This window comes from Centruroides vittatus, unplaced genomic scaffold, assembly GCF_030686945.1.
Source record: "Centruroides vittatus isolate TY-2023 unplaced genomic scaffold, ASM3068694v2 contig_355, whole genome shotgun sequence".
Taxonomy (NCBI): domain Eukaryota; kingdom Metazoa; phylum Arthropoda; class Arachnida; order Scorpiones; family Buthidae; genus Centruroides; species Centruroides vittatus.
The window spans coordinates 1190617-1203729 of NW_027122178.1; the positions used below are offsets into that span (position 1 = coordinate 1190617).

The 13113-nt window shown below is 29.6% G+C and overlaps 1 protein-coding gene across 1 annotated transcript in view; it reads right to left on the bottom strand.

Moving 5' to 3' along the window:
• The window catches only part of LOC136974726 (transforming acidic coiled-coil-containing protein 1-like), a 70861-nt gene that overhangs the window by 35939 nt on the left and 21809 nt on the right, over positions 1 to 13113 (bottom strand). Inside the window, exon 3 of the mRNA XM_067269671.1 lies at positions 8641 to 9182. Within this exon, the coding sequence (XP_067125772.1) occupies positions 8641 to 9132 (492 nt within the window). The 5' untranslated portion in view covers positions 9133 to 9182. The remainder of the gene's footprint in view (positions 1 to 8640; positions 9183 to 13113) is intronic.

Below are 13113 nucleotides of genomic sequence, written 5' to 3' on the forward strand. Positions count from 1 at the left end.
ACTACAGTAAGTCAATTGTCATTCATACTATATCACAAATATAAAATAAGAGTGCATATGTACAGTACAGTACAAAGTAACAGCACCTTCAATCAACACCTTATGACTTCCAAGTTTAAACAAGTCACCAAGTATTGCAAAATAAACAAAAAAAAGAAAAAAATCTGATGACAAACTATTATATTTTGCAATGTAAGTATAAAATTATATATAAGAAACATCTGATAATATTTTTTACCTGATAGAATAGACTAGAAAAATCCATTTGTAAAAATTACAATTACAAAAAGCAATTACTATTAAAATTAAATTATATTAATTGCTATTTTCACTAATCACTAATGTTTCATCAGAGATTGTAATATTAACATTTACCCAATTTTAATTAAACAATTATAAAGAAAAAGTATCACATTCTTTAATACAGTGGAACCTCGGTATATGTCTGCTTTAGAATACGTCCAATTTGGAATACGTCCTGTTTGGACGAAACAAATTTTGCTCGGTATACAACTTTTGTTCGGTATACGACTTAATTCAATTATATGCGCCATCTATGAACAAGTAGCACTATCAGTGTACTAGACCAGATAGACGTTCGCGGTGCCATGGTCTATAACTTTGTTAAATTTCTTCTGATTTTAATTTGTAAGTAAAACTTGCAAAAAGGCAAATGAAAAGCAACAGAAAACTAAAAAAATGACTAGAATCACAATGGAACTGAAAAAAGAGATTGTTGAGAAATATGAAGGTGGCATGGATGTTCGAGATTTAACTGTTGCATACCATATTTCGAGAACGACGATATCGACAATCATGAAAAATAAAGACATTATTAAATCTGCTAACGTTGCAAAAGGGATTTAATCAATTTCTAAACAGATTGTTAGTATTAAGGAGAGTTTGATTTGATTTTGATTTAATGATTTAAATAATATAATACAATATACTGTAATAACTTTAAAAATCTATAATAAAATTTATTTTTTTATTAATGTGCTCAAACAGTGTTTAAATTATTTAACAACCCCATTAATATATCATATCAAGAGGGTTTTCTTTTTTTACATGAGAACGGATTAATCATTTTTACATTACTTCTTATGGGAAAGGTTGGTTTGGTATACGTCCTATTCGGTATAAGTCCAAACATCAGGAATGGATTAAGGTCGTATACTGAGGTTCCACTGTATCTATATTATTTTCTTTTCACACAGTTCATTAAGAAATTTAAATAAATTTGTTCAAAACAATATATTTAACATTGAATTTCAATATATATTAATATATTAAATATAACAATATATTTAACATTATGCCAATATCTTTGTGAAATCAAATGTAAGAATATACTGAGTGGTTATAAAATCAGTATCTCTATTTAAAGCTGTCATTGCTTGAAAGAATAACTTGAATAGAAGAAGAATGAACAAGGAAAAAAAGTTAAAAAATTGCCAATAGAGGGCACTATAAAGTGATATTATATAAGAAGAAAGAATTAAGATGCAAAAACTGATGACATACCACTATTTATTGGAAAGTGTCATTGTTAATGTGGTTATGCTGTCACATGGCATTGATGATCCAGTTCAGGTTCCACAATATTACACATTACAATGCCCTCTGTTAGTAATTTTTAAACTATTTTTTATTTCCTTGTTCCATTCTTCTTCCCCCTTCTTCAATAGTAAGTGTACCAATTTTGGTTTAATTTGGGCTATTCCTTCAAGCTAACGATAACTCCGAATAGAGATACTTATTTTATAACTATCCGATAAATAATTTTTAAATAATAAACCAAACCAAAATATTAATTATCAAAACTAGTATATAATTACTAATATAAAAGCCGTCAACTGTGCGAATTTCTTATAACTCCTGCAATTTTTGTCCAATCCAGATGAAATTTTGGTTAATTGGTTTTATGTTCTGACAAAAAGTATAGACTACTTATTAAATATGATTTTCTGTATAAATTTGGTGCATGAAAAGTTCTGTTTAAATTAATTAAAGAACATTAAAACATTAACTTTCATAAATTTCTCACTTTGCCTATATGCATCACCAAATTTATGCCTATAAACCAGGGATGAGCAACCTGCGGCCCACAATCATATATTTTGCGGCCCGCGACACAAAATGTGAATAAATATATCAATTTCCCAGCTTAAGGAAGTATGCAGCAAAAATTCAAACGTTATTTTTACAACTTATGTATGTGAATAGCTTTTCCCGCAATGAATTTAGTAAAAATTAAAACAAGGAATTGGCTAACAGACACATGGAAACTAATTTAAAACTAGCAGTGACAAATATTTAACCAAATATTTCCAATATATTACGTTTACATCAGTTCCAGAAGCTAAATTAAGTATACCTATGCTAATTTATAATTATATATGAATAAATAATTCTGATTTACCAACATTTTTTTTTTTCTCTTTCTCTTGTATGCGGCCCGCATCAGTTCAAAAGTCTTAAAATGCAGTCCTTACATAGAAAAAGGTTGCCCATCCCTGCTATAAACAATTTGTAATTAATATACAGTAGTTTATCATTTGATTTTTTTCATTAACTTCATGTGTTAATTTGCAGTTGTTTTCATGATTCATATCCTCAAATTTATAAATAATTCTTATAATTTAGTATCTTTATTGGCACAATTATTTTAATTGAGAAAGAGTTTTATTTTGGAATTTATATTATGCTTTTCTAATAAATACAACAATTATTTTACATTCTTTAAAAAATTAATTACAATACTGTTTTAACACTGTTTCCAGAGTAATATTAAATAGCTTTCATAAAGCATACCACCATCAATGCAGAAATAGCATAGCATTCAAATCTAATTAACAGTAACTTTGTTCCTTATGACATTTTAAAATAATTAATGGAAGATTAACAGGTGTTAATGTAATGTTCTTTCTTATTTTCTATTTAAATAGTTAACTTCTCTATAAACTAACAGTGATACAAAACATATAATAAAATCACCATTGTGAAGACATTATATTTCTCAGTATATTATTATTTATTATTGCCTCTTGAACATAATATTTGTGACTTTTAATTACTCAAAATGTAAAATATACAGTATTTAATAAATATAATCAGAATTACAGCAACTTAAACAGTGTTTCTTATAGATATAAGAAATACCAAATGCTGAATTAGTTTAATATATGAAAACATTTTTACATTAATTTTTTGACTTTTAATTTAATATAAAACTAAAATGATAACATAAAAAATAAAAATTTTTCAGAATAAATATTTGATTTTCATTATTTGTTGAATTTTGCATTTTATGATAAATTACTAAACTGCAACTTCACTACTAAAAAAATAATGATATTCAAATTTTTTTAACTTATAAAAATAAAACTGACAAAGGTATTTCATTAATTTCTTTGTATAGATCAAGTCCAGCTATCAACTGTGATCAACCAGTGATCGTGTATAAAAACAGCACAAAAAACAATTTGTACAGCTCATTTCATAAATCTTGGCCAGCCTATAAAGATGTGTGGAAGCAGGGACCAGTCTATTAATGAAGGAACACATCTATGACAAAGTCAAAATTTTCAAGGACAAGATGAGTTACCAAAAAGAAGTTCTTAAAATTTTTGAAATTTCCAGATCCTCAACCAAGTACTATGGATGGCCTGGCCAAGATATGTGAAAAGATCTGTAATTTTCACAGAAATATGAATTCTGTATTTTGCATGAAAATTTTTAAACTATCAACTATGGGTTATTAAACAATCACCAACAGCCGAAATCCTAACAATATTAATATTAGAATATATTATTTATTATCCTCTGAAATAACATGTGATCTTTTTCATTTCTGGTTGCAACATAATGATAAAAGTATAAGCAGCAAAGAATGAAGAAAGAATAAAAGAAATGTATATTTGTCAGGTCCAATATACTTAGTTGTAATTATGGAATACAGGGTATCCTGTCAAGACCACATAAAACTGCAGAGTGAGAATCCCCACTTGGAATACAGTGGAACCTCACTTAACGAGCACCTTTCATAATGAGTAATTCACATAATGAACAAAACAAATTTTTAAAAAATAACTTGCTTAACGAGCAACAAGGAGAGAGGAAGTCCCAGATTGTGTGCATGCTACATCAGTCTGTGTTTAGCAATTATTCCACTAGCATTTTGGTACCGCTTGTGATCACATATTTTTCCAAGTTTGTTTGTGTTCAGACATATTACATACAAACATTGACAACCACAGCCCATTATATAATATACACACCAAACGATATGCCAAATTCTTGGGCTATGTAAAGGCTATAATTAAATATTAGAAATTAATTAATTTGACTAGAGGTAGGCAGTTATGCTGCCATCTTGTATTAAATTTAATGACCAATTCCAAATTAAGTTCCAGAAATGTCTAAAGTAAAAATTAATTATTTAAACAGTAATTATTTTGATTTTTTGTTTCCTGGAAATCGAATTCACATTCCAGGATGGTTCATTCCACACAAGAAGAAATGATGATGATTCGTGCTCCTTAACAATGTATATTGTATAATTTTCTTTGAATAAATGTTATAGATGAAATATTTGAGTATTTTTTTTTCGACATGGATCATATTTTGCATGAATTTATATGGAAAAAATTGTTTCACTTAACGAGTGTTTCACATTATGAGTAAGATTCTGGAATGAGTTATGCTCGTTAAGCGAGGTTCCACTGTATATAAAAATGATCCAAGAACCAGAAAATAAATACAGAAAATACGAAAATAAGCTTTATTGGAAACATTATATTTGCATATGACATTATACATATATAGGAGGATGCTCAGAATGACCACTGTGCATATCAAGACATGCATGTGCATGCTGTAGAATGGCTGACTGCACATGATCTTGATTGCTTGTCTTCATGCTGTGTTCAATTTTGTAAAGAACACGATGCTGGATCATGCACATTCAGCTATTCTAGGGTGTGTGCATGCATGCATGCATGCCCCAATATGCATGGTGGTTATTTTGAACATCCTCCTATGTATGCATAATGTCATATGCAAGTAATGATGTTCATGTTTCCAATAAACCTTATTTCCATGCTCAGGATGTCACGTCATACATTTTCTTTTGCATTTTTCTCAAAAACTATGGGTCGTGGAAGTACGGTTCTTGAGTCATTCTTTATATACAGTAGAGTCCTGCTAGTCCAAACAGTGTTAATCCGAATGTCTGCCTAATCCAAACATGTTTCGGTCGGAAATTTTCTCTAACAAGAGGTCCACTTAGGGGTGTTCCTCCTCTTTCCCCATGTGAATAAGACTTCATTAAGCTTGTCAAACGTTGAGGATCTTACTGTTTGTCGATTTTAAACTGATTTTTCTGAATTTTTTTCACAAAACTGCTTCATCTTTGCACAGTTTTTTTCCTGTTTGTTATTGTGGCCTTGCCCACTCCAAACTATTGCCAATTTCATTGCACTTTCACACTTGTCCAGCCTTTTCAAAACATCCAGTTTATCTTTCAACAAACACATTGTGTATTTCCGTTTCATGGCCATTGTAGCAGCAGACTAAATTAAACTAAAATATTGTAGAGTGAAGAGTACATTCAATATCCACAATTAAGCATGCTAACTCACACAGTAGCATTAGTCAACTGATTGAAATCCTGGACTGTGTAATAAAAACTTTTTTTACAGTTAAAATAATTTTAAGGTAAACAATGAAGACAGGTTGCCATTTCAAAATTACAAAACTTGTTTTTGTTAACTGTTTGTATCCTCTATTGAATACAAGTCAGATGAAATAAAGGGAGGGGTGATTGATTGTGCTGGATCTATATATATAGCAGATCTGTTTTATTGCTTGCTTCTGCATTATTTCAATTATTCGGCTAATCCGAACAGGGCTTGGTCTCAATTAGTTCAGAATAGCAGGACTCTACTGTACTCCAAGCTAGAGTTTTTCAAATGGGATCACGGGATCCTGGTTGTTTTTTAGCCTGGGAGATCCCTCAGATTTCTTAAAAATTCACTTTTCTTCTTATTTTGTGTTAAAGTTGAGGAAATTTTGCAAATAGAAAGTATAATTAACTCAAACTGTCAGAATACATTTGTATTTATTAATTTTAGACCTAATTATTAGTTTTTTTAACTTTTGTTCGTTATGGCAGGTCACAAATGGTCAATAATCAACACATAGCTTACTTATGGCAGGACTCTCAAAATTCTTTACCTGTAATATCTGGAATAATTGTGCTTATGCTGCCTTAATTTTTAACCAAGCCCAGTAGCTTCAATGACTGCGTAACGCCAAGTTGTGCAAATTGGGCAAGGATACAAACGAGTATGAAGTCAGCGAGTATGAAGTTTTTCTTCATAACCTGATTATTAAAGACAAACGAACTGCCGAATTATTGGGCTATGATGTTTCTATGAAAGTAGTCGAGGTAGACAAATCAAGAATACTAGGGAACAAAAGAAGTACTACAATCTCGAAAATGAACTCGAAATCTTTCAAAATACAGGTGAAAAAAACACAATATTTGTCTTCTCTTAAATGCATTAAACACGATTCCAATCAGATCAATTGAATCGGAAAAGGCATTCTCGGTAGCAAGACTTTTCATTACTAAAATAAGAATTAGATTGAGCGATCAGAGTATTGACCATCTTTGCTTTTTAAAATCTTATAAACATTTACAATATTTTGTATTATGTTTTATTTAAAAAACGAAAATTACCTTAAGAAAAGATTACATTAAGAAAAGATCAAAGTTATTTTTAACTCAATTCAAAGAATTTTGTTGTTGTCTGCAGTTTCCAGCAAACTTTAATAAATTTTTTCTATTTGTGAAAATTTCTACATAATTCAAAGGTAATTTTTAATATATATCTTACACAGCGTTATTAATATGATTTTGGAGGTTGCAGAATGTATTAAATTATTTTAAAAGATGAAAAAAATTATATCATTTGATTTCATGATAATTTGTATATCTTAAAAATAATTAATTTTGTCCCGGGATTTCCCGGGAAACAGTTCACTTTTATCCCGGAATACCAGGACAAGCAAAAGACCGGGAAATGAGAAACCCTACTCCAAGCAAAGATTCTCACTCTGCAAAGTTTATGTGGTCTTGATGGGACACCTTGTATAATTAACACATTAAAACAGGTATGTAACTAAGCACAAACTTGGTAAGTGTTAAGCATAATTATTTATCTACTTTAATACAACTTTTTATAATTAAACATTATTACTTTAAATATTTAAAGTAATAATGTTTAGTTGTAAAAATGCAATTTTCCTAAAACCTTGGCAATAAGCTTCAGCCTATATATGAGTGTGTCTTATAACAGAAGGGCAGCCTGTAGCGAAAGTTTGGGATAAAATTAATACATAATTGAAAAGGTCTCCAACCTAAGGCACTTAAGCCAAATATGGTTCTGAAACATATTTACCTGGTCTGAACAGTTTGTTATCACTAACATGTTTTAACATCAATATTTCAACTAGTTCAAAGTATATAAACTTTTCAAAAGTCAACTAGAATTTGTAGACCTTGCTGTAAATGATTTTTATAATAATACATTTAGAGGAGGGAGTTTGTTAGATATTTACAAATCTGCCAGAAAAGAACTTAAAAAGTTTTAAGAAGTTTGCAAGGAAAATATTCCTAAAGTTCCATCAGTTTTAGACAACACAGCTGCAGTTGCAAACTTGACCTTGACATTGATTTATGTCTGTTGTTATTCAGAAACAGAAAAATCTTAATCTTTCAATATACATAAGAATGAAATATATATATACAGTAGAGCATCGATTATCCGACTTAATTGGGGACTAGGGTTGGTCGGATAACCGAAAAGTATGAAAAAATACATTACAGTAGAGAGTCGTTAATCTGAACCCCGGTTATCCGAATGATTTTCAGTTGGACTGTGTCGTGCTGAATCGAACGTTTTTGATACTAAATTTACTTTTAAAGTATAATTTTCATGTTTTTATATTCTTCAATATATTTATTTTGTTTGTACAAAATAAAGAAATAATTTTTAACGATACAATAGCCTCGACTATTATTATAAAAATTTTCATTAGGCTTAAAATCAATGAAAATTCAACACAAAGCGACATGCAACGGAGAAAAATTTGAACATTGGACAGGTTAATATATTTTTTCATACATAATCGGTTATCCGAACAAATCACTAATCCAAACAACTCCAGTCCCCAATTGATTCGAATTAACGACTCTACTGTATTAGTATAGTGTATTAGGCCTGGTTTAAATACTAGCCTCCCTTTCATGATTGAGCCAGTGCTGCCAGCTAAAACGTGCAAAAATTTAACAAAAATAATATTAAAGTAGCCAAGACATAATCAAATATTGTAGTGCCACATCACTAGCGGACATTTGAATTTGCCGACTAGAATGCAGTCGGTTAATCGGCGGTCGGATACCGATGCTCTACTGTATATATATTTCATTCTTAGCCCTCAGAACGCAGACATTTTTTTTTACAGTTTATAGGGATCTTCTCAGAAAAAGGTTTGAGACTTCAGCATAATTGCATCTAAATTATCCTAACATTACAAATTACAGACTAGAACTAATAAAATAACTAAACTTACCTCTAAATCCTCCACTTTAATATCATCACTTAAGGATGATCTTCTGTGAACAACAGAATGAATATGTTTCTCAATAACCATATTGTTAGGTATATTCATTCCATTTTCCACATGTGAACAATCAGTAATAATTTTATAATTTTCAGGTATGGACATATCTGTAGTCTTTTCATCACTATGTTCATTGTGTGACATTGAAAATACTTTACAGTCTTGTATTTTATCAAAACTATTAGACTGATTACAGAATGAACTAATACTTTCTTGTTTTCGTTTAGTGGTAGTAAAAGAAGCCATTGCTTTACTGGACGTTTCTTCAATGGAATAACTAGTTTGCGTAACAGAACTTGATATTATATTTTGGTTGTCCTCATAACATATAGATGATGTTGGTGAGCGACTTAATTTACTTTTGCTACAAAATGGGTTAATGTTCTCGTCAAAATCAAATCTGTATCCTGTTTTTGGAGTCTGTATATTATCTTCTGCCATTTCAAGCAATATAATATAAATAAATATTTCTAATCTTTTTTTGATAATTTCTGAAAAAGAAAAGATCAAAGTTAATTAAACTAAAGTCAAATAGGATTTTTTAAAATTTACATTAAAAAATTAGTAATTCTAAATTATTTAAATAAATAAAATTTGATCAAATCTAATATGTAATTTTATATAAACAAGAAAATTTACTTTATTTTGAAACGCAGTCATTTTACCTTAAAGCAGGCCTGGCCAACCCACGGCCCGTCACGTTAAATTGTGTGGCCCGCTAAGCGATATGATATATCTATAAAAACTTTTGTTTCCCATTATGTGTGTACCAAAACAATTAAAAAAATGATGTGTCATTGTTACAATGCACAAGTGCAAACAAACTCTTGGTATAAGAATAAAATCTTATTCATTTTGTATTTGTTTTACTTTTTTAAAAGCATGTTTGCCTAATTGTGGCCCGCCATAATGTTAAGCATGATCAAAGTGGCCCACGAAACAATTTGGGTTGGCCAGGCCTGCCTTAAAGCAAACTCCATTAAAGCAAATTGTCACAATGTTAGTTTTCACACGATAAAGCAAACCAAACCTTTACCAGACTTCATTAAACCAAACTGTAAATTAATTTCACAAGAAATAACCCCATTTTCAATAATAATTTTATTATTCACACTGAAAAGTTAAAAGCAAAGAGATACTATAATAAATGTTTTCTTTTGAGTAGAATAATTTTATTCTCTTAGTAAACAAAGATGAGTTTGACCTCCAGTTGTAGAGTAATTCAAACATCTGGGGTTTTAGCAGGCCATTCTACTATACTCAGAAAATAAAAATTAAAGTTTAAAAATGTTCACCCCTTTAAATGGATGCAGTCCCATGCAAACATGTTAGTTTGAATATCAGGGGTGCATACAGTAATGCCAGGTTTGGCTACTTTGTGCCAAATTTAGTTCTTTTCTTTTTTTATTCTTTCAACACCAAAAATTATTTTCTACTTTTCAAATAATCTTCAGCAAATAAAAAAAAATCAAAGATTTTTTTTTGCTTTTGTTTTGTCTAACCACTCTGATTAACTGCTTTACACTAAACAGCAAATACCATCTCCTCAGTTTGTTCGATTTAAAAATCATTTAGATCAGTACTTTATTTTTGTAAATAAATTTAATTTATTTAATTTCAATAAATTAATTCAAAATATTATAATTTAAAGATTTCAATTGCCTATTAATCCTTAACCCTGTAAAATAAATAACCTTGACCTTGAAAATTGTTAATACTTAGCTTAACATCTAGGATGTTCCAAATTATGTTTAACATAACGGAGGCTATTTAAGATAGCTGAAACTGTTAGTTTAATTTAATAAAAAATTTGCTAGATAAAATGAGAAAGGCATTTTATGATAATTTATAGAAGTTCTAACTTACTACACATAGAATTCAGTAACATTTTGAATAAAATTATTTTGTTTCCATTCAATTTTATCTTTATAAGCATGAAATTAAGCCATAAAACTGAATTAGCTCTATGGGAAACCCCAATAAACTTTTGACCTATCAACTCAGAAGTTTTGCAAGCACCTCACTGATAGCGAGAAAGGCTTCAGTTTATAATTTGAGCTTTCTAGACTCAGTGGTTTTTCTCTACGAGTGTCTGCAGTGTTGGATGAAGAAAAAGGAGAAGAAAATACAGCTTTTTTTGGGGAATTTTTGCACTTTTTAATTGCTTATATTTTGGCAACTGCTTTATAGAAAATCTTGAAATTTTGCACACTACCTAAGAAAAGAATTTCCTTTTGAATGAGATATTCAAAATTAATTCAGGTGTTTGGGGGACAGAGAAATCAACCTCCAAAAATTGGCAACTCTGATTCCTGTATATGTAGTCAATCAATGACTTTTTTACTTGATGTGGAGTCACTGCCATGACTCCTGATTGTGCTTTCTGATAGTATGTTTTCCTCAATATTATGCAGTTTTTCTCTAATCTCTAAAATGAAATTTTTATAATTTAAATTTTCACTGTTTTTAATATTTTCTTTCAATTTATCTTTTAATACTTTTTTAATGTTTGTTAATTGTTTAAAATTAAGCAATTATTAAATTACATCATTAACATTTATTTCATTTCATAATGCCAGATGATAGGAAAAAAAACCAGACAAACCAGCAATTATTATTTATTGCATATCATTGTATTGTTATTCACTTCCTCTAATAATAAAATATATTTTACTTTGTTTTAAATTATTATAAATTATTTGAACTGCAGATTAAGGCATCAGGCAATATTAATGTTTCTAAATTCACTCAAATATATACATTATAGATAAGGTGAAATGATAAAAATAACTGCCTATGTAAAATAGTCGGAGAAAAACATTAGATACAATTGAATTAGCAACATTCACAATTTCAGCTTTAGAAACAGCCATTTTTTAAATTAATTAGCAAAAGTTAGAACAATAACATCATTCTTGTTTAACTCATTCTACTTTATGAATGTATAGACCAGGCCTGGCCAACCCAAATTATTTCGCGGGCCACTTTCATCATGCGTAACATTACAGTGGGCCACAATTTAGGCATGGTTGCCTAAATTGTGGCCCACTGTAGTTAGTATGTAAGTTAAAAAAGTAAAACAAATACAAAATGAATAAGATTTTTTTGTTATACCAAGAGTTCGTACTCACACTTGCACATTATAACAATGACACATGCAAATTTTCATTTATCTAATTGTTTTGATATACACATAACAGGAAACAAAAGTTTTAATAGATATATAATATTGCTTAGCAGGCCACACAATTTAATGTGATGGGCTGCATGTGGCCCATGGGTTGGCCAGGCCTGCTATAGACTGTTTTATTCTTATAGGATCTTCAATTTTTCATATATCTTTCCTTTTCCTTGAAAATCAAAAACATGAATTTGTGGTTGGATTTGCAACTTGTGGATAGAGATAACATGACAGATAATAGTATATCTAGTGTTCCAAATAGTTATTCATATAAACTTATAAAAAAAAAAAATCAGTGTACAAATCAAACCAGGTGAAAAAACAAATAAAATAAAGGATGAAAAATTTAAAATAAAAGAGTGATGACCAGATGGCAGCTTATTGCTCTAGGGGACCTGGGACTGAATCTGAATGAGTTGAAAAACCCCAGGAATTTTTCAAGGGGTAGTCTATCACATACATGTTGAACTCCATCTCTCATCATCTGGCTACCTCAATGTGGACCTGACCAAACCAATAATAAGCTTGATAAAAAGGCCCTATTGATGATAAACAGAACAGAAAAAGTGAAAACAAAAATTATTTTCATTTCTGATTGGTTCACTAGAAGAAAATTTTATAGCTCATTCATTTTTGTTATGATGCAACAACAATAAAGGAATTATCCAAACAAAAACATCTGAGATGTAAAAAATTTTACCATTTTTTACATCTTGTATCAAGTAAAAAACAACGTCAATTTAAATGACTGTCAAATTTTTTTCTAAAAAGTTTTTCCACAAGATTTTTATTATTGTTTCGAAGTCTTAGCCAAGCTTATCTTTATCAAAGAAAATCTGAAAGAAAAAATTTGACTGTCATCTAAATTGTCATAATTTTTCACATCTCAGATGTTCTTGTTTGAATATCAATTCTTTTTGGTTAATAATTGTGTTATTACCCCAATACCTAAGACAATGATGTACAGTTCAATTGGTGCTCAGCAACAGAATGTTTTCAATACGCCACTACTAAAATTGCTGTAAAAAGTTTTAATTTACATAAATCTGACCTTTTGTTATTCTGGAAAACATTTTGAATAAAAACCAGTTATTTCAGTGCAATTTTATTCTTAGAAGAATAAATTTAAGTGATAAATGTAAAACAGCTCTATGAAGAACCCTCGCAAACTTTGACCTATCAACCTGAAAAGTTTTACAAATGCCTAACTGCTAACAAGAGAGGCTTCAGTTCAAAATTTG